Raw genomic sequence first — 20,710 nt, forward strand, 5'->3', positions numbered from 1 at the left:
CAAGTTGCAGACCTTGACAAAAAAGACTAGGGAACAGAAGCACCGGTGGGTGACATTGTTGGAAGCCCGGCTTCCATTGACTCCTGTGTGTCCGGGACCCTCAGCATGCACAAAGGAGCAGCTCTCCATTGAGCAGCCCTGTTTCATGTGTCCGCAAAGGGTTTCTCAGAAGCCAAACGAGACCAGCCTCCTGAATGTATAATTGAGGAGGTAAAGGCGGGGAGCAGCTGTATAGGGACTGGACCCTCGCACCTCCAAAGGAGAAGCTGTGTGGAGCGTGTGGGACTGTCCAGAGGGCAGACAAAGCACTTTCATACTCGAGGTTCCTCTGAGCCTCTGAAGACATTAAGTCTGAAAAAGCGCATTGGTTTTCTGGGTCCGGTTGGTATTAACTGGCCACGGCAACCTTCTACAGGCGGCTAATAATTGTTTCGATTTCCTCAGAGGCCCTATTCCACCGAATCAAACTGAGGACATCGAATCCCAAACGCACCAACTGACCCTCAACAAAATAAACAAGCAAAAACCAAAGAAACTTGTTATTTGCTGTCTTCTCACTTCCACTTTTCACTACCGACAAACACACTCCTGAAGTCCTCCAGGAGGTTGAGGTGTGGGGTGGGGGCTGTGGGTGGTCTGAGCTTGCTGAAGAGGTTGAAGCCAGCCGAGGGCAGCTGCTGAATGGCAGCTAGGCCTGTGGCCCCTCTGGTTCTTAGACGGCAGAGACATTGGGGGATGGAAAGCATAGAGAGGGATGGTGGTGGTGCTAGTGGTGGTGGTGGGACATCACCTCACCGAGGCAGCCTGGGATTTTACTGTTTACCTCCAGCAGCTCCCACCAGCGGAGTGATGCTCTACTGGCTCGAGAGCAGCAGGGGAGAGCTGTGTGCTATTTCCAGAGGACAAGATAAAGAACGCCCCTGTCCAGAGGCCCATGGGAGGGCTGGACCCTGGCTGGACGTAATTGCCTGCTATTATTACACGGCTGAGTCTTATTTGTGGCGCCTCGGCCGCATGGAGGCAGGAGTTCACTCGGGCGACCATCGCGGCAGTTTTGCCGCACTTTGCCAAGTCCTTCCCTCGTACGTGCCCGAAAAAAGTTTTCTTCTAATAAGTTTTGCTTTTAATGTTCTCCGCAGGCGGTTCACTCGAGGACAGGCATCCATCTGTTCGCCGAGTTTCCGTGGCAAATGCCAGTCAGAGCGTATGGCAGGTCATTCGGTAGATGAGATTGCTTTTTTAACTACTTATGGGTATGGGTGTTTCATAATGGGTCTAGTCGCAAAATTTTGGAAGTAATTTGGAAGTAACACAATATCAACTGTTGCTTGGTTTTAGAGAGCTTCTGTGAGTGAAGGTCGACCCCCCCGACCTAAATCATTCTCTTAACCCTCAGCATACAGAGCCAACATGGACCACCAATTTCAAGCCAACGAACTGAAACTTGTTTACCGCCCGCTCCCGCTCTAGTTTCAGCATATATGATACCTTCCTCAAAATATCTCACAGTGCCAATAAAATGACACTACTGACCTGTCAACTAGTCCACATCATTTTCTCAGCTTCTGTGCTATACTGTACTTTACTTTACTGTACTTCATAACATTTATGAAAAAGACACTGTGTTCACAATGGGGTTTGCTGCAGGACAGATTCTGCTGCATATCTAGTTGCTGTTAAATTGTTAAATGAATTCCATGAATGCTGATCCACAAAGGTAAACACATTGACTATGAAATCCTAAGACGTCACAAGGAGATTTGATTTCACTGTGCAAAATAAACAAAAGGACTCACATAATCCTTCCATGACATATAAAGGTCTGGATGTTTTTCCTAACCGACCAAAGATATTTACACGCTGCAGACAGCAAAAGAAAAATGCACACTTGGCCTTTCACACATGCCAAGCATTAACTTAAAACAATAATACATTAGGATAGTTCCACCAAAGCTATGAATTGCAATGCCTCGCCTGAATTAATTTCAATGATTTTACAGTTGATGTTTCAGTTTAGGCTGTCTCCATAAGTGATCCGCATTGGAAAAAAGTGTTCAGCCTTGCAAGTGAAAAGCTGTAATGAGTTGAAACACGTTCGGACTGCAACTACAGGGCAAAGAGCACTCAAAGAGCTAAACGCTGACACATAAAGCATACAGACCCTGTTCTTTTGCAGACACACCTATAAATATGACTTGAAGACCAGTTGCTCATGCTCAAGGCCCTCATAAAAAGGCAACCTTTTTGTTCGTGTTTTCTTATAAAAGAAAATAAATAACACACACACGTAAACTCTCTCTCTCACACACCCCCCCCCCCCACACACACACACACACACACACACTAAAATACACATGGGAAGCTAGGCTCTTATTGACTATGAGAGGCTCTTTTCCTCCAAGGGGCTGGCTCAGCTAAACAACCAGAGAACGGTGTCCCACACACCTAAAGCCCTCCAATGCATGAGTGAGACAGAAAGATAAAGAGGGAAATAGAAATGTCAGCAAGTGGAAGGGAGGCTGCCCCCACCTGTCATTGAAATTTGACTGCACATGCCCACAGAGCTCTGCCCTTCAGCCGTACAGTGTGCCACCGAGCATAGTGTTAAATGTCACTTGAAAATGAGATGATAACTTTTCTCCTGGAGCCATAGTATTTCTTAGCATGGTCTTTGTTATCAGTTGGGCGTACAGCCAAAAGCTTGTGGTTTGGCTTTTGTGTGTGTGTGTGTGTGTGTGGGGGGGGGGGGGTGTCTCTGTCTTTGTCAGGCTGAGGAGGAGGAACATGTCCATACCTCATCCTCATCCCCCGCAAGCCTTTTGTGAATCTGTGGTTCACGGGGGGGGGGGGCCTGTTTCCCCTGCACATAGATGTGGACTGTGGGTTTGGGCCAGGCAGGGAGCCGGGGGGGGGGGGGGGGAACCCCAGACAGGCCTAGCAGGAACCCCAGACAGGCCTAGTCTGGCTCACTGTGACCCCAGGCGAGTGTCTGTCTCTCCTGTCATCTCCCTACTACTAGCTCCAAATAAAACTGCCTGCAAACTGGCTGTGTACAGCCTCAGGAGTGTGTACATTTTTTTTTCTTTTCCTTTTTCAAAACCTTTGAAAAAACGACATGCCCAGAGGGCATAACTTTATGGTGTATTTTGGTAAGTACAGATCAATCAGTCGAATTTGAAGTTGAAGTCTGAGCTGCCGACTCACCGCTGCCTAAACTCTCCATCATCATCCACATTTCCCAAGGAACCGTTGCTAAACGGAACACACTGCAACACGTCCTGAAGCCTCTGACGGCCTCTTTAGTTCACCTCTGTCCGGCCGTGCACCATCAGGCGAAGCCGCCTCACTCAGAACCACTTCCTTCCTTCTGACTGACCGACTGACTGACTGCACTCTGGCTCTCCACGTCGTCTGCTCCGGAGAAGAAAAGCCCCAGGATGCTGCTGGGAGCACCAGCAGTGCGGTGCTTTGTTCCCTCGATGCGCCGAGCTTACTTCCATCCGCAGAACTCCCTCAGAGCCCTGACATCTGATTTGACTCGGGATCTTCTGCAGAGCTCCGGAGAAAGCTGTTAAAGCTGTAGAGCCGTTCCAGGCGAGGGTCCAGCGGAAGAACAGCGAGACTCAAAATGTACTTCATTGATTGCGGCTGATTGATTTCACCAGGAGAGGGATGTAACATGTACTGTAAGATATAAGATGAGAGCAGGAAATCGCAAGATGCTCTTCCCACAACACAGCGCATGAATGAAGTGGGCTACGTACGAGCTTAAATCACTCTGGAGTTGAATAAATACTGGCCTATGTGTGATCCAGGCACGAGTCTGTTCACGCACACCATTCCATTTATCACATGGAATGGGGTCAGCCATTTTCATAAACCAGCCATTACAGACAGCCAACAACATGCCCACTGGCAGAGACCGAGTGTAGGTGATAAGGAGGCACCTCCATCCCTCAACAGTCTTCACCAGAGACAAGTCGTTTACCACAGGCTAGACAAGCTGCTTGTTCAGAGGAAGAAGAACAACTCTGCAGAAAGAGGAGGCCAAGGACGCACCCCAAAATGAGGCAACAAAAGCACAAGCTTTGCCTAAGGCCAACCACTAAAATGCCTGCTGCTTGTATAGCTGAGGGCTAAAGAGAATGCGGGGTGCTGTGTGAGTGTGTGTGTGTAAGTGCCTGAGTGTATGTGTGTGTGGAAGGGACGATGAGCAAACGTGCAAACGTGGGATTAGCATCCAGGTCCACAGCAGACAAGTTGTAAACAGACGTTGAGTGAAGACTGAGAGCTTAGCTCCGGGAATGGACTGGGGCACAAAGGGAGGAGACCTCTGGACAAACAGCTCTGAATGAACCCATCAAGCTCCAACTGGCCAGTGTAGAGAAAGGGGGTAGGAGTGTCGACTGGTCTGTTTGTTTGTCCATTAAGACACACTGGGTGCTTTCACCACAAAATCTGCACAAAGTGTGGAAGACATTTAGTGCAATTTTAACATTTAGTGCCATTTTAACAGATACACAGTACTTTTTTGTTTTTCTAAGCAATAGCATTTTCCCTCCCTAGGGAAAAAAGACAGAAATATTACAAGGTCTTCAAAAGGTTTTGAACTTATCTCACTTGACACTTTTGAACTTACATTGTGTTCAAATTAGATAGACAGCTATAACAGAGAGTTTGAAACACTGACACTTACACTCCACTTCAAAGCATGAACTTTCACACTGTTTGGCAAAGTTATTCATTCATTCAGCGTCCTGCGCTCTGAGGAAGCAGCAAGCGGTGTGGTCTTGTTACGTTTTAGGTTAATGAGTTAATGAATGGACGAGTACACCCCCCTCCGCTTCCTTGATCAGTGGGCAAGGTCAATCCCTCAAGGTCAGCACCAGTCCTACGAGCTTGGCTAGTCTACTCCCTCAAGCAGGTCAATCACGGCAGGACATCTCCAGACTATTGAACGCAGCACAGGGTTACTGATATGGTGGTAACAGTGTTTTTGACTTCATACTTATGTGTAAACACTAAGCTTAAGTGCATTGGACTCAGTGTCAGTGGAAGCCTACTGCCATTAGCCAGGGTCATGATAGACTCGTGGTAACAAACACAGAGAAACACTGAAAGGAATGCCGACATACAGTAGTGTCGCGACATTTTTGAAGGCTGTCCCACTGCGCTCCATTTGAGCCTCAAGCTGGGTTGCGGTTAAAACGAGACGCACATGCTGATCGACTTTTCCCGCCAAGACTAATGGGTGAGGGGGTAGGGGGTCAAGCGACCTTGCCTGCCTCACCACAAAACCCTCTTAGAGAAGGTGATGGAAAAATAAACCTTCCTGGAAAGACATCCTGCATTTTCAATTGCTGTCACCCTTATTTTTATGCTACCCCCCCCCACCCACCCCCCACCCCACCGCCCTTTAACTACTGTTGCTCTTGATATTGGTGGCCACCCAAGCTTTACCTCCAGACAGAGAGGTGAACTGAGGGCCCCACCACCCAGCCACCTACCACCACTCTGATCACGGGGGGCGATTCCAGCCATGGAACGGAGCGGCACGAGCAGTGGTCCCTGGTGACCCTGCCCTCGACAAGGAATTACCGGCCAGGCTTCAGGAGTAATCCTACACGGCCCTTGGAAATGGAGTTTCCTCTAATAAACGTACCTCCTTTCACCAACAGTCGGATCCCATTAAAGCTTAATGTCATACCTCCCAATACCAGGCCCCAATGGCCAGGGCTAATACCAAGTCTACATACATACTTGCCCTTGGGGAAGCATGCATTATAAGGTTCAGCGCAACAGCAGGTATTAATACTGCCTTCCTGTTCTTTTGAGAGGTCTTAAATTATGAGGGCAATAAAAATGCTTATTACAATTCCCACTGGCTTCATAAATATGTTACTACTAGCTCAGACTATCCTCAGTGGTTTGTGGATCAGCATCTAGAACTCATGTACTATATATATTCTATGCAACCTACAGATGCCAAGCGACTGTAACAGATGTAATATCTGCATGATTGATACTTGATGTCACCACAATGAATTAACAATATATGTGCCATCACAGCGACCAATGTTTAGATCCTTTCTATTTTCGCAGTGGCCTACATTTCGATCGCTTCGGGGAGAACAACTTGCAATGCCAGGAATCCACGGCCTGGAGCACAGTGATATATTTGGATGCGCCTCTCTGTGTTGCAGAGCCGCGGTGCAATGATGGAGGCTCCGACTGAAGTTTCTGTGGGTAGCACAGGGGCATGATGCAACCGCTGGTTCATCGGGTCTTCGCACAGCCCACCCCAGTCATAGCCCAGCCACATGAGCAAATCTAATGGCCACTTGCTCTTCACTAACTGATTAGATATTAACACTCTGGTCTAGACACTGTGACCTGGTTGGGGCAGAGTACTTTGAGACAACACTCATTAGAGACGGAGCTCTTTGAACAAATAATTATAGAACTTGTTTTGGTCTGCTTCTTTATTTGAATTGGGGTTTGACTACCTATCTTCAGATTGTCACTTTCTGTCTATACTCCCATACACTTAATTTAAGTCTTAACAAGTACAGCCATAGGACTGCTTCCTTACCAAGAAAATCTCATATTGACCTTAACTTGACAAATGTCTGTTTCCATGGTGAATGTGCCTCCCCCTAGTTACAGTAGAAACTACTGTAGAGTGAGAAAACAAAGAGAACCTCTGCTCAGGTAGGCTATCTGTTAAAGGTTCACAACAAAAACTTGCACACTCAAACTCTCTCTCTCACACACACACACACACACACAAGCATGCATGCACATATACACGCTCACACACACACACACACACACAAGCATGCATGCACATATACACGCTCACACACACACACACACACACAAGCATGCATGCACATATACACGCTCACACACACACACACACACACACAAGCATGCATGCACATATACACGCTCACACACACACACACACACACACAAGCATGCATGCACATATACACGCTCACACAAGCACACACAAACCATAAACACATATTTGGTCATTACCACCCACAGCGCACAAGCTTGGAGCCCATGCCAGGCAGCGCTTAGCTCACTGACAGTACTTTGATTTGCTAATGTTGTGCCCGGAGACTTGAACAAAAGAGGGGGTGCTTTCATTGTTACTTTAATCTGATTCTTTCCCTCCCTCCCTCCCTCCCTATACCCACCCCACCCACTGCTCCCCTCTTTCCATCTCTCTCATTCTCTCTACCAGCATTATCAGGCTCCCATTCCAGGTGTTGGGTTGGTTTTTCTCCCTTTGAACTCCAAAGGGCCTCCTCCTGAGTGGGTTACAACATGCCTCCACCTGTCCTACACCTCTTCCACCCGCCCACCTCTCTCTCTCTCTCTCTCTCTCTCTCTCTCTCTCTCTCTCTCTCTCTCTCTCTCTCTCTCTCCACAAAGAAGTTCAGATCCTGGGAGACGTCATGTTCTGGGTGCCAGGAGGGGCGCACCGGTCATTATCAAAGTGCGGTTCTCGGTGCCGAAACAGGAGAGGGGAGCGTTGGCGCTCCACACTTAGTCTCCAACTGTAATTACGCAGATTATACAGAGGCAAAGGACTGGAATTTGTCATTATTTGCAATTAAAATCCAGTGCAATGTTACAGTGGGCCGCAAAGAACAGTGTTTAGCACTGTTTTTACAGAAACTACCAGTTGTCCCTGGATTTCTTTGCTGTGTAATGACATGCATTGCCAGCAGACAAGATTCTTTTCCCATGTACTAGAGCATACCTGCCCAAACCTTTAAGTGTTCCAAACCAGCTAGCAGTTTAGCCAGAGTTAAAGCTTGCAGCAGTGTGTGAATGGATTGTGTCACGGTGGTTACATTTATCAAAGCACATGGGCACACTTTACACTTGAAAGGGGGGGGGGGGGGTCATCTGTGGCAAGACGAACACGCAAAACGAAAAGGCAAACACAAAAGAGAAGAGTGTTATGAATGAGCCTACTGTGGCAGGCCTTCTGAATGGTGTTGTGTATCTGACCACCATAAACATCAGGGGGGCCTTTGGCAATGAGATCCCCTGCACCTTACAAGACACACTGACAAAGAGCTACACACTTATCAGCCAGCGCAATCTGGCCTTGTTCTCTTTGCCATTAGCATTCTAAAACTCTGCTCTTGTCCATTATTTATGAGACTTTGCTTCGCAGATAGGTCTCAGGTATCTGTTGCTTTCGTTCTGATTGATACCGTGTAAGGGCTTTGGCCACTGCCTGTTGGCGTAACGATGCAATCATAATATACCAGTAAATAATTTATGGCACAACACACTCAGCAACGTAAGCTAACAGGCCGGCGTCATGAATCAAGACAGGGTGCATAATCTCGTACGCAGAAATGTAAACCAGATGAGGTCAATTGTGCATTGATCGTGGAGGGAGCGAAAGAGGAAGCAGCACCTACCGCAAACAGAGAGCCTTGATAGACGCACGCTCCTGCAGATTGGTGGAGTTGGTGGAGCGGGTGGTTGGGTAGAAAAAAAGGAGAAAATGCAAACAGCAGAGTTAGTGTGCAAACATGGTCATCACAGGTAGACTATTCAGTGGAATTTATTTTGGGAATTTACGGCTGGGCACTGGTTGAATACCACTTTCATTCTGGAATATAAATTATCCCAGAGCTCAAGCACTCAAAAATGAACCCGACCACTGGTAAACTTTATTATCTTGGGAGCTAAAAGCTGGGGTTGCAAAACCTCTGATTTGGAATAGACAATATGTCTACATGGACATCCATCTTGTGCAAAAAAGTATTTCTTTCAATATTTTACACCTTCTCAGCAAAGTGATATAATAGGCCCTAGGCTATATACTGAACTTACCTGTGTCTCTACTGTGGTTGCCCCTAAAACAACGTCATGAGCTCCAACATTTCTCTATCACATTTTCTTGACAGCCTGATCAGTAGCCTACAACAACTTGAATTTCACTTGTATAGAGGTAAGAGGGGATCTCCAACATGCTGTTTTATGCCATTTTAACTGTTGACTGAAGAGCATACATTCCTCAGATATTTTGAAGCAGATAAAGGATTAAAAGGTCGGCAACACTCAGTGTGACACCATCATTTCAGCCAATGCTCAGGCTGAAATTTCCCCTCACAGCAGGCGAGGGTCTTAAGTTAAAATGACAGAGGGCTCTGAGTGCACACACGGAGGGAAAAGGGTTTGATCCAGAGCTCCTAGCTTTTCAAGTAGCCTGCGTGAAAGTTTAGGTCTAGCTTGACAAAATAGCCTAGACTACTTAAAATACCCCTTTTAAACGTGAGGGACCCTCAGCATGGCAGGAATCTTTAGTGAACAAGATGTATCCTATTTCATGTAGCCTAATAAAAATGCAAATAAGAGGAAATAAGGAATATGCTTGCGACTTTAAAAGTAGGCTAAATATGTCAGGTTAAATGTAATTGGCCAACAGAATGTTCTAAAAGTTGTTTTTAAATGCTATTAGGCATAAAGAGTGATCATATAGGCCTATGCTAATGTTCACACAGCAGGTTATGTATGCCATAACATTATTGAAATTAAGCCACCAGTGAATTATTGTTTTGGCCAAATTTAAGCCCAAACATACAGTAAGCTACATAGAACAGTAACAAATGCATTCAATATCTTTTTTTTCATAACAGGAAAGTTCAAGTCGCAGCGACAAACCCACCTTCTGCTTCTTTGGAGATGGTGCTTATTCCAGTTAGAGTAGCAATGAGGATCCACACGAGACCCATGCTTACGGCATGAAATAGAATTAATCCAAATGAAAAATGCGATCTCTAGTTCAGTTCCGAAGTAGAGGTATCACTAATCATTATTGTTTTCTTGAAGCGTCATACAAATTTTCCGATGCCACAGAAGACAAGACAACGTCTTGGCTGGGCGTCTGACACAAGTTCCGAAGTCAAGAACAGACAGCAGGTATTACCGAGCATCCGATCTAGAAAGCGATGCGGTCTTGAATCCAGTCCAACCTCTCAACCCAACTTCAAAGCAGCTTGAAATCCTCGCAGTCAGATCCGAATGTTTAGAGTTTGTATTGCATGACGGAGAAAATGAGCCCTTTGGTCGGGCTAATAATTATAGTTCCACAAGGCTGACTTTTCCCGGTCGCTCCAACCTGCAGTCTAGGCTTTTAAACGAGTCAGTGAAATGGCTCAGTTGTTGCAGGCGGTTTGCAAAGAAAGAACGCCCCCTCCCATCACTGTGGGAAAAGGACCCCCAAACAAGTTCCAATGCGTGATCTTTCTAAAGGGCGCATGATTGTCCTATGCCTTTCTGCCACTCAGAAGAACTTTGTGCTAATTAAACTAAAAATAAGGCTAATTTTAGCAGGTGCTATACAGGCAAAGCAGCTTCAATCCTTTTGATGAATGAAAGCAAACACTTCGTGATAGTAGCCTTAAGTTAGTTTAGTAGCCAATTCTGTCTTCATGGTAAATAGGCCTATACGGGACAAGGAAATTGAGCGGACACATAGCTATCTAAGAGTGAACTACTCATCTTACAACTGGACTAATCAAATGCAAACTAGAGATTTCAATAGCCTAACTGACCACACAATTGAAGCAATAGTGATGGATTGTAAAAGGCTACTTATACTAAGACTCCATCCTTTGAAATCAATTTTGTGTTCAGCTGTGTAAAAGCAATGCTGCCCTCTGCTGTTGATCGTGCTAAACTAGAAGCATGGCCAAGAATGAATAAGGCTTTTTCTTAGCCAACACCGCGCTCTCCCAATTATTCTCGTTTCTTTGTGGGTGCGTAATCCAGGGAACTCATAGAAAATAACAAATGGTCGCACTCCAAAAATCTTTTCTTGCTTTTAATCCATTTTAGCACAGGGGTTAATTGACAAACGTTTCGGCCTGATGGCCTTCGTCAGTGTCGAACGCCATCAGGCCGAAACGTTTGTCAATTAACCCCTGTGCTAAAATGGATTAAAAGCAAGAAAATATTTTTGGAGTGCAAGAATGAATAAGAGAAACAATATATATATATATATATATATCAATTTTTATTTATTTATTTATTTTAAAGATATCTAAATGTGGATACTCAAAGTCAATACATGAAGTTCCTCCCTTGGAAATACTCAGCAAACATAACACCTTGGAGTTATCATGACAGCTTAAGATCACGCAAAAAAATGGATATGAGACGCTGGAGAGGCTTTTTCCAGAAGTGCAAGGCTTTATTTTATTATATTACAACATTTACAATGGGCATGATCACGGTCTTTCTTCCTCCTTAGGCTTTGGCAGAAAGTCTTCATATTTTACAAGTAGTGCCTCGCTAGTTCTGTTGCATAGTATCATCCTGTTGATAATTGGGCCTGAAAAAAAAGAAGAAAAAACAGACGATAAGTATATACAACATAGTGCACATGCTACACATCTCTAACACAAACTCATACTGCCTTTAGAAGGACATGAGTTAGATGGATAAATTAAGGACATTTTTGGAGCGATCTCCTAAAGTCCAGTGCCACCCATTAGGCTGGCTTTGGCTTGAGTAATATATGCACCATAACGGTCATGCTTCAGCTGTCAGGGAATCAAACCATCGCCACTGCCGCCACCACCAACACAAATACTCAGGTGGGGATAGCTCTCGCGTTTCCATCCCAAATGTCCCCCTGGCAACCAAATTAGAGGGGAGGAGAGCTGCTGACTGACTTCAAACAGCTGCACAGAGAGGCGCCTGAAGTACACTGTTGCGCTGACAGACTGCATAGCTCCCATCTCGCCCATAACGCTGGCTTCCATCACAAAAAAAGGGCCCCGTCCATACAATGTCGGCAATGTGCAATTCACAAGTGTGGCCGAAATAGTGTGCACATTTCCAACGTAACTTCCAACAAAAATAACAAAAAGGTTTGTTTGAGTGCTGATAGACCATTTTATTCAAGGTTCACAGGGTCCCATTAGTAAGTGGGAGAGGGGAATTAGAGACCAAACAACACTAGAGATGCGAGAGCGCATTGTAATGAGTTAACTTGGCTAATGAGCACTCAGGCTGGTAATTGGCACTAAGGACAGAGGACACTACAAAGACGGGTACGTACTATAGTTGGCTGGCTTGTGGGAACAGACATCATTGATGATGGCTTGAATGTTGGCCAGGATCTGCTCTTTGGGCATGTTCAGCTGGAATATGGGAAAACAACAAGGACTTGTTTTAGGTTTTGTTATAAGTTTAGCTGAAATCTGCATAGTCACATACAGTATATCTAGACCTTGAATTTCCCCTGGGGATCAATAAAGTATCCATCTATCTATCTATCTATCTATCAGATTGAGAGTCTCCACTCTATCTCTAGTTAGCAGAAAAGTATATATTACTTTGGTAAATATAGCATTATATCTATATTATATTAAGAATTTCTCAAAATCCATGAAGAAACCATAAAACACAAAAACAGAACTTTTGGGCCCTAATTTGAATGATGGGCAAAGTGCAATGTCTTAGGTCTAACTAAAGCTAATTTAACACCATGGGCAAGACCTTCAGCATGAACACAGATGAGTCATCGCAATGCTTCCACATGTCACATGATAGCTACAGCTCATACACAAGAACTTGACTTTTTGATAGACGCTTTGCCCACCATTTAATTAGGGCCCTATAATATTAAAATGGCTTAAAATCATTTCAATTTGGCCCCAATTTTTTACAGGAAAAACCTCACATAGTACTCTTATTGGGCCCTACCGTGGCAACTTCAGTAACAATATAGTTCTCTCTCTCCACCAGGTATTCATGACCACTCTTGAAAAGGTTTAGCATTCTGGGAATGTTCACTCCGACAGTGCCTGGAAGATGGAAGTTCACATCATTTATTTAATTTGTGTAATTTGTGTGTTTTTTTTTTCTTATATGACAAATCAAAGGGCTACCAGACGGGACAGACATCATGATCAAATGTCACAAAAAAAATCTGACCTCTCTTGCTCTTAGGAAATTTCTTCCGAAGCTTGTTTTTTAAAGGGACCAACTTCGGGAGCACTTCAGGCACAGTCAAGTAGAAATCAGCTTGGATTTCATCATCTAAAATCTGAGAGAAAGCAATACATAAATGCGCTGGACTGATAATGTGGATTTTGAGAATGATAAATAAAATGAAATGAATGAAAATAAAAATAAAAGTGGCAGACAAGCCAGACAAAAGCTACCAGAGCACAGTATGCTGCATCGACCTCCGAGATTAGATCCCAATGTTAATCTCAGATTCTATAACCCAATGTATTGACATCCCACCTAGAATACCACATATGACATGTCCTAATTAGCAACCAATGCAGGACATTCCTGAACAGCCTGTTGATGGGATGGCTTTTGCCTTCGAATGAAAGATTGCTTTGAGGCCCAATGTCATCACAACAGCTGCATCTTTTGCATGCTTTCTGTTTGAACTCTTTCTGAAGTTATGCACCCTCACGGAACACCCCCATCCACCCCCCCACCCTCCACCCCTCAATCAGTGAGCTGACTGCTGTGTGAATCCAATCCTCTGTGTGCCCGCCAAGTGCTGGGACTTTGGCACAGCCACTGCTAGCTAGCCTGGCTAGCAGGTTTACGAGTCCAGCGTTGAGCCTCTCACCTTCTGCACGAGCTCCACCCCGCCGGCATGCGATGCTCCGTTCTCCAGTGCCAGCTGCGCCTGTTCAGCATTCTGCAGACACACCACATCGCACCGCATGGCCATATTAATAGAGCTGAGAGGGGAACGTGAGCACCATCCACAACACCCCCACCAATAGCCACACAGCACACATTAAATAGAAACAGGGTCATGCAGAGTGCTGCTCCTACCTAGCCCATTTTAGAGCTCCTAAACCTCAGAGTGAGTGAAAACAACAGGCTCAAACTGTTTGCACAAAGGAACCAAAAGTATACTTTATCATTTATATAAGTATAAGTATAAGTATAAGTATTTATTCTACTGCTTGGTTGAATTTCCCATTGTCCTACGTAATTTAGAACAACCATTAACCGTATGTTATTTGCACACCTATGAAGTAGATCCATTTTTTTGGCCGTATCACACTTGTATATTAATTCGCCGAACTCGTGAAATTTAAATGAACCGTCGCGTTGCATCCGAGCTGTAAAATGCAGACGTTCAGAACATAGTAACATTGTAGCATATGACGGAGGTGGCTTTTAGCTAGATGGATGACAGCAGGCTAGGTAAAATAGCGATGTTTCAAAGCTAAAGTTCATCAGAATCTTGGGATACGCCCGCTTGACAACGGGAGAGGTAGAACTAACGATTGGCCTTTGGCCGTAGCAACTATCCATTTAGAACTAGTAACGGCAGTTTGTCCTGCAAGTTGAGAAATTAGTTGATATGTGTCGGAAGAAAGTAGTTCTACAAACAAGACAATTTTAGCGATTAAAACGTTTAAATTGTAACAGGAAATGAACACAACGCAAGTGGCAACAGTGGAATAAGCGGGATAATGGACTCCACGGTGGTCTGTTCACAGAAGTTAATGCAACCGGCAACCCTTCGGTTACAAGCCCGAATCCCTAACCAGTAGGCCACGGCTGCCCCCTATTTCATCATCATTTATCATTTAATTATCTATAAATATCATAATTCAGCTTTTTATTGTGTTGACATCCTATATACAACTGAGTGTTCTCTTTCGTGCAGTCAAACTACTCACCTCTGTAAAAACGACTACTTTGTTTGCTTCCGTCCTGAAAGGGTGGGGTAGCTGCACTGTGCTGACGAAGGGATCCACCTTCCTCTGTGAGAATAATAATTAAAGACTGATTAAAACCCGGCAGAGCAAATCTCAGTCGTCCCACAACACTTCATAACACACAAAGCTGCCAGCTTTAGCTGCATGTTTAAACAATGTTACAACAACCCCAAGGTGGCTCCAAGTGATGAATCTTTCATTCATTTTGAGTGTTTCAGATTCATTATGTGAGTCTGGTATTCACAGTGACCTTTTGAAGATTAACGACAGGGAAGAAGACCAACCAAGACAAAGCTGTCAGCCTCTACTAACACCATAAGTAAAGCAACACTGCCACTTTTTCAAGTAACTTTTTGTGGGAAACCAGCAATAGCATCATCTTTAACCCTTAGAACCCTAAGCTGTTTTTAGGGCATTTTCACTACCTTTATTCATAAGGATTTATTCTGGTCATTGTAAGTGCCACACACATATATTATATATTGTTTTTTTCAGGAGAGTTTAGGCTATTCAGATCTGCCATCATTTCATGTATTAATACTAGCATTGATTTTATTTTGATTTTTAAAGAATTAAAATATAAAAAGTGTATTATAAAAATTCTTATATTTCGACATGTATCTCACCACTGCAAGCTCACAGCTCTACATGCATTTCATGTGTGTGTAGGGCAGACTGTCCTGAATCGGGCAATATAATTGCCATGTTGGAGGGATACTCTGGGGCTGAGCAATTTACAGAAATATTTGCTGTGTGATTTACGGAAATAAATGCCATTTTTTATTTAGTGATGAAAAATGACCTTTCTGCGCTCCATATCTGTGACACGAACTGATCTGACCTGACTTGACCCGAGGTTGCGTGTTAGCCTGCGTGCCTGTGTGTATGCAGTCATAATAATTCTCAACTCTTTACTGCATTGCCATGAACAAAGTAAAGGCATAAAAGGTGTTTATTTGTTGAACAAATTGGGATGCAATGTGAGCCTTGAATTGGATGCCATGCAGGAATTTGCTAGGATCTCAAAACCGGAATATGAACATGCTTTGCCATAGAGAAACACATGATAGCATTGGATTATAAACATGCTTTGCCACAAGAACAGACAAAAACGTGGGGTAAGTCCAGCTATATGAAGTTATTATTTTGCTGTCACTTCGTCTGTTTTATAACCCAGAAGGATGTACTTGGTATCAAATGATAGCTGAGTCTCCTCTTTCATCTGACATGCGTGGCATATCTATGCGATCACGGGTCCGCGAGTAATTCAAACGAGAGTAATGAGTGTGCAGCGTTGGTTTGTGTACATGACGTTATTATTTTGCAGTCACTTCGTCTGATTTTATAAGCCAGAAGGATCGATAAACATGGTACCAATGGATAGCCCTGTGCCCCCTCTTTCAGCTGATATGCTTGCCATATCGATGCGATCACGGGTTCGCGAGTAATTCAAACTAGAGTAATGTGTGTGCAGGTGAATGCAGAGAAGTATAGACTGTAAATATGATGCAATTTGATTTAATTTCATGATTTTTTTAAATTTTCATACTTGATCGTACAGACAAGTGTGTAGTCTCGTTGGAAAGCCCCACTTCTGCTCTGTCGTGCAATAAAGGTTTCATCTCGCTGCGATGAACCGTTCCGGAGCAATGTAACAGAGAAGAAAGGGTGTGTTTTTTGACGCACTTTGCGTCAATCGGGTTCTAAAGGTTAAATTACTTTTGCTATCATATGATCAGGGGAAGGACGGTTATGCACACTGTTATTCCCACTCATCACTCAGGATTATAATTATGTTATTCTGTGGAATAAGACAGCACATGTAATGCACAAAAAGTGAGAAATGCTTCCACAACACAACATTGCCAAGGAAAGCCTCCACAATCACTGTTATACCATGGTAAAGAGGATTGATTATCATAGCATCATCTTAAAGTGAAGCAAATTTATTCTGGACATCCCCGCATTTAATATGTTGCACAACCAACCTTTGCCAATAAAACAACATTTAATCTTACTAAATGTAATCTAATTTAATTAGTATTAAACATATTAAATGTAATTGTTATTTAATTTTATCTTTATAAAATGTTTGCAAATCATCCATAGCACTGTGTCTTCTTTGTTGCACTCTCCTCTCATTCCAAAATGTTCAACAGGTTGTAGGTAAGGGCATAGACATGCCATGTAGCAGAAGCGATTAAGTGTTAAGTAAACAATTTTGTGTCGATCAAAGGGGTGTATTCAGGCTTTCAGTAAACCCTGACCAAGCAATCTGAGGTAATCGACTGTCACTGTGTATTCTGTTAGATAAGTTGGTTGCTTTGATGTGTTCTTATGCCGTGTAAATCAACATTTGTGTCATGCATTTACATTTATAATCAGGATCAAAGATTTTAGATAGATGGAGCTCCGCCAGCAAAATATTTGATGGGATGATTCAGGCATGGTTACTTTGTTTTGAGCCTTCATCTTGAACATAACCTTCATCTTTTTGCTACTGGGCTCCCCCTACAGGTGTGGACTCTTTGGAGACAGGACATGTCGACCATGTAGACTGACTGATGGTAGTATTATACAATTTCATACAAATGGGCGAAGTTTCAAGGCTGGATCTCCATAAATGAGTAGGCTATGGGAAGGATGGGAAGGCATGCCAGTTTCCCTAATAAAAGTTAATTTACCATCAAAATGACTTCAAACCATTAAGGTAAACAAACTTGCATAGCATGCTTTTAAAAGAGAGCCACCTTTGTGCCATTGCAACCCCCTGACTTTCATCACAATGTACCTCGCTCACCTGTTAACCTGACTTCGTAGTACCTTCCTCAGAAATTATATTTTGCATCATTATCCTGTTGGAAGGTCCAATGATAATTACTCTTTTCTAATTCTTGGCAGATGCAGACATGTTTTGATTTAAAATTTCATGGAGTTCATGATAACATGTACCCTATCCTACCCTACCCTATTTGGGGCAGACTACTGGTTAGGACTTCGGGCTTGTAACCGAAGGGTTGCTGGTTCGATCCCAGACCCAGTAGGAAAAATGTGGGCAGGGGGAAGTGGTTGAGCACTGCTCTCCCATGCCCACATCCACGGCTAAAGTGCCCTCACTGCTCCCCGAGCGCCACTGTAGCAGGCAGCTCACTGCAGTGTGTGCTTCAACTCACTGTGTGTTCACTGTGTGCTGTGTATGTTTCACTAATTCACGGATTGGGATAAATGCAGAGACCAAATTTCCCTCACGGGATCAAAAGAGTATATATACTTATGCTTATATATACTAAAAAAGGTACCCAGGGCTTTTGGAAAAATTAAACAGGCCGCCAACATCATAAAACCCTCTTTTATACCTCCGCCTGTGGATATCAAGTTATTCTAATCATTCTTTTTATTCCAAACCCATCTTGAGTGTTTGTAGCCAAATACTCGGGTTCAATGCATTAACTTTCTATTTGGATCTACATGGATTATCTTTCTATTTGTATAAGATATAACACGATTAAAGTTCATGAAAACAATTCATTCGTATGCATTCACATTTGTTGCATTTCTGCCTGCGTGTTTCCGTAAACATTGCCCTGACGACCTTATGTTTTGATTCCATAGCTGATTAGAATGCTTCCCTAGATCAGCAGAATGTCCATTTTTAACTTGCATAACACAGTGGAAGAATATGCAGAGATGTGCATATTCTACAGCCGAATTTTCATGAATGCCCATAGAATATGCAAATGAGCTGAACCCAGCTAACGTCACTTTCCTCACCATCAATATGTTACAGATTCATTACCCACAACCACAACAAGAAACATCACTCTACCTTTTTCTCGAGTTTCAAGTCCAGCCTCAGGTCCAACGTCACAGCCTGATCTGGGGGGGTGAACTCTAGCCTCTGGAACTCCTTCAGCATGTCTATTGCTGTGCCTGCATCGTGGGATGGTTTGGGGTAGAATCTCAGCATATACACGTCGTCCACTGGTTCCCAGGCCGTGAAGCCGATTGGTTTGTGCCGTCCTGTGTTATCTATTACACGCTTTTCCTTTTTCTCCTTCTTATCCTTGTCCTCCTCGCCTTTCTTTGCTTTGGGTTTGGGCCTGGTGAAAAAATATATACACACAATTAAATTGCCAGAACTTGCATAGATTGAGATGGATGGATGTGCAGACAGATTGGAGGTAGGTAAAACAACACTGTGCTATTGCATACATGTGTGTAATGTGTATGCTAACTACTACAAAACAGAACTAAATAGAATAAAATTATAGGTGTACAACAGTACAACATAGCTGTGCAAACAGAAGTAATACTGTGCATTTAGTACACAGAGAAAAGAGTCATACTAGTATACTGCAGTGGGGTAAAATGACTCCTAGTGGTCCTTATTACCTCATAGTTTAGGGAACCTCCAAATGAAAATATTCGTCTGATCAAGTAGGTCATGTAGGGGATATGAACCATTGTTGTGCAAACATGCTTCTCTAAATTGATAGCAACCAACTCTAGGGGCTCCAGAATCACCCTCTGGATGTTAGTGTGGCTAGTAGTTATACAGCAATAAACAGCTTCTGAAAATCGAGTCCTGGTCGAGAATCAGCATGCAACATCCCTGATAAAATCAAAACTCACTTTACTGCTGCAGCTGCATATGTCCTGACATACGTCTGCCGCACCACATTCTGAGATACCCTTGAGACGCACGGTGATGTTACACTGAGTCTTTGGCATCCAGCAAGAACTGAAGAGAGAAACGATGTTAGTTTAGACATGAACTATGAACAGTACAGACAGCACAACAACAATTACATTTTGCACACGTCAATTTGGGGTATCTTAGATGTATTCATGAGTCATTTCATCACAGAAAGAATGTCGACTTTCCCAAACGGGAGGGGTTAGTTAGCTGCATTTTCAAATGCATTTCAACGTAGCTTGACTTCAGACAACAGCGCTTTCAGATAGCATTATTTCACCGAATACGCATTTTGCTAATGTCAGCCTAATGGTACACTTCCCTACATATCAACGTCCATCCATGGATTATCCACATTCCAGTTTATTTAACGTTAACGTAATGCTGTCTGGCCAAGGCTTCCAATTGACATGTCATTGATAATAACAAATCTAGCACAGGGACTAGTATCGTTATAAAACCGCTCATTTAAAAACGATGCTTTGAAGGAAAATAATCTTATCAAGGTATTAAATGGTATTGCACATAACACTTAAAAACGAAGTGTCATCTGACCTCTTACGAGATTCCTCGTGGACGCTGCCATGTTTACGCTTCGCGTTCTCACACACCGGAAGTGCCGTCTGGGTAAAGAGATTATCCGTCCTCGTGTTCCGACCTATCTGGTTCCGACTAGTGTTTGAGTGTTTGGATCAAATACCATATTTTGCAGTAATGGATTAGATAAATGATGGATTAGGCTGTCTCTGCATGTGGTTTAACATTTCGGGGTGGACAATTAAGTATTATTAGATTTATATATAAACAAATAAAAGCATTCAAACACACTGTAAAAATAAAGACACCTATACACACTCATTTGCATTTAACCATTACTCAAGTTAATTAACTAAAGTAAGGTTTTCCTTTAGGAATAGCCTACTTCTATTATTAAATAATTGAACAAATCCTTATTCTGTTGCTCCCCTAAATTCCTCAATCAAAGATGCTGACCCTGGACTTGTGTCAGTTTGGTTATCGAAGTACTTGAACACAACATTTTTCCAAAGTTTATCCCAAAGTTTCCTGAAATATGAGTTCAGGGCCCTAGGCGTCTTTAAAACTACTTTGCGGGACCTTCTTGTCATTAAATTAATGTTCAAAGAAGCGTAAGATACGACTCGTTTTAAAGCTTGACTTGAGTTTCACCAGCTTCTGAAATCGTGGTGAAAATTGATAATACATTTCCCCCCCAGTAGGATTAAACTTTTGTTCCCCAGAA

At 43.4% G+C, this 20,710-nt stretch overlaps 2 protein-coding genes across 2 annotated transcripts in view; both read right to left on the minus strand.

Annotated features, from left to right (window-relative positions):
• Positions 1-10,148, minus strand: part of fras1 (Fraser extracellular matrix complex subunit 1) — a 153,320-nt gene extending 143,172 nt beyond the window's left edge. Inside the window, exons 1-2 of the mRNA XM_076271191.1 lie at positions 9,707-10,148; positions 8,454-8,485 (exon numbers count right to left, since the gene is read on the minus strand). Coding sequence (XP_076127306.1) covers positions 8,454-8,485; positions 9,707-9,773 — 99 coding nt within the window. The 5' untranslated portion in view covers positions 9,774-10,148. The remainder of the gene's footprint in view (positions 1-8,453; positions 8,486-9,706) is intronic.
• Positions 10,149-11,207: 1,059 nt separating this feature from the next.
• Positions 11,208-20,674, minus strand: mrpl1 (mitochondrial ribosomal protein L1). Its single transcript, XM_076271086.1, has 9 exons — positions 20,005-20,674; positions 19,386-19,494; positions 18,580-18,853; positions 14,715-14,798; positions 13,643-13,714; positions 12,985-13,096; positions 12,754-12,854; positions 12,107-12,188; positions 11,208-11,374 (listed from the first exon to the last, which is right to left on the minus strand). The coding sequence occupies exons 1-9, from the start codon at positions 20,033-20,035 to the stop codon at positions 11,271-11,273; spliced, it is 969 nt and encodes a 322-aa protein (XP_076127201.1). The 5' UTR covers positions 20,036-20,674; the 3' UTR covers positions 11,208-11,270.
• Between the last annotated feature and the right edge of the window lie 36 nt (positions 20,675-20,710).

Source organism: Alosa pseudoharengus, unplaced genomic scaffold (genome assembly GCF_046254945.1).
Source record: "Alosa pseudoharengus isolate Yale_2024_CS ecotype anadromous, Long Island Sound unplaced genomic scaffold, YU_APseudo_1.1 YU_APseudo_1.1_scf_6, whole genome shotgun sequence".
Taxonomy (NCBI): domain Eukaryota; kingdom Metazoa; phylum Chordata; class Actinopteri; order Clupeiformes; family Clupeidae; genus Alosa; species Alosa pseudoharengus.

Excerpts from the sequence above, each read along its gene's own strand:
- mrpl1 (XM_076271086.1), bottom strand. The coding sequence starts at position 20,035 with ATGGCAGCGTCCACGAGGAATCTCGTAAGAG. Across the intron at positions 19,495-20,004 it reads CACGAGGAATCTCGTAAGAG|TTCTTGCTGGATGCCAAAGA; the intron begins GTCAGATGACAC and ends TTCTCTCTTCAG. Across the intron at positions 12,855-12,984 it reads ATTTCCTAAGAGCAAGAGAG|GCACTGTCGGAGTGAACATT; the intron begins GTCAGATTTTTT and ends TCCATCTTCCAG.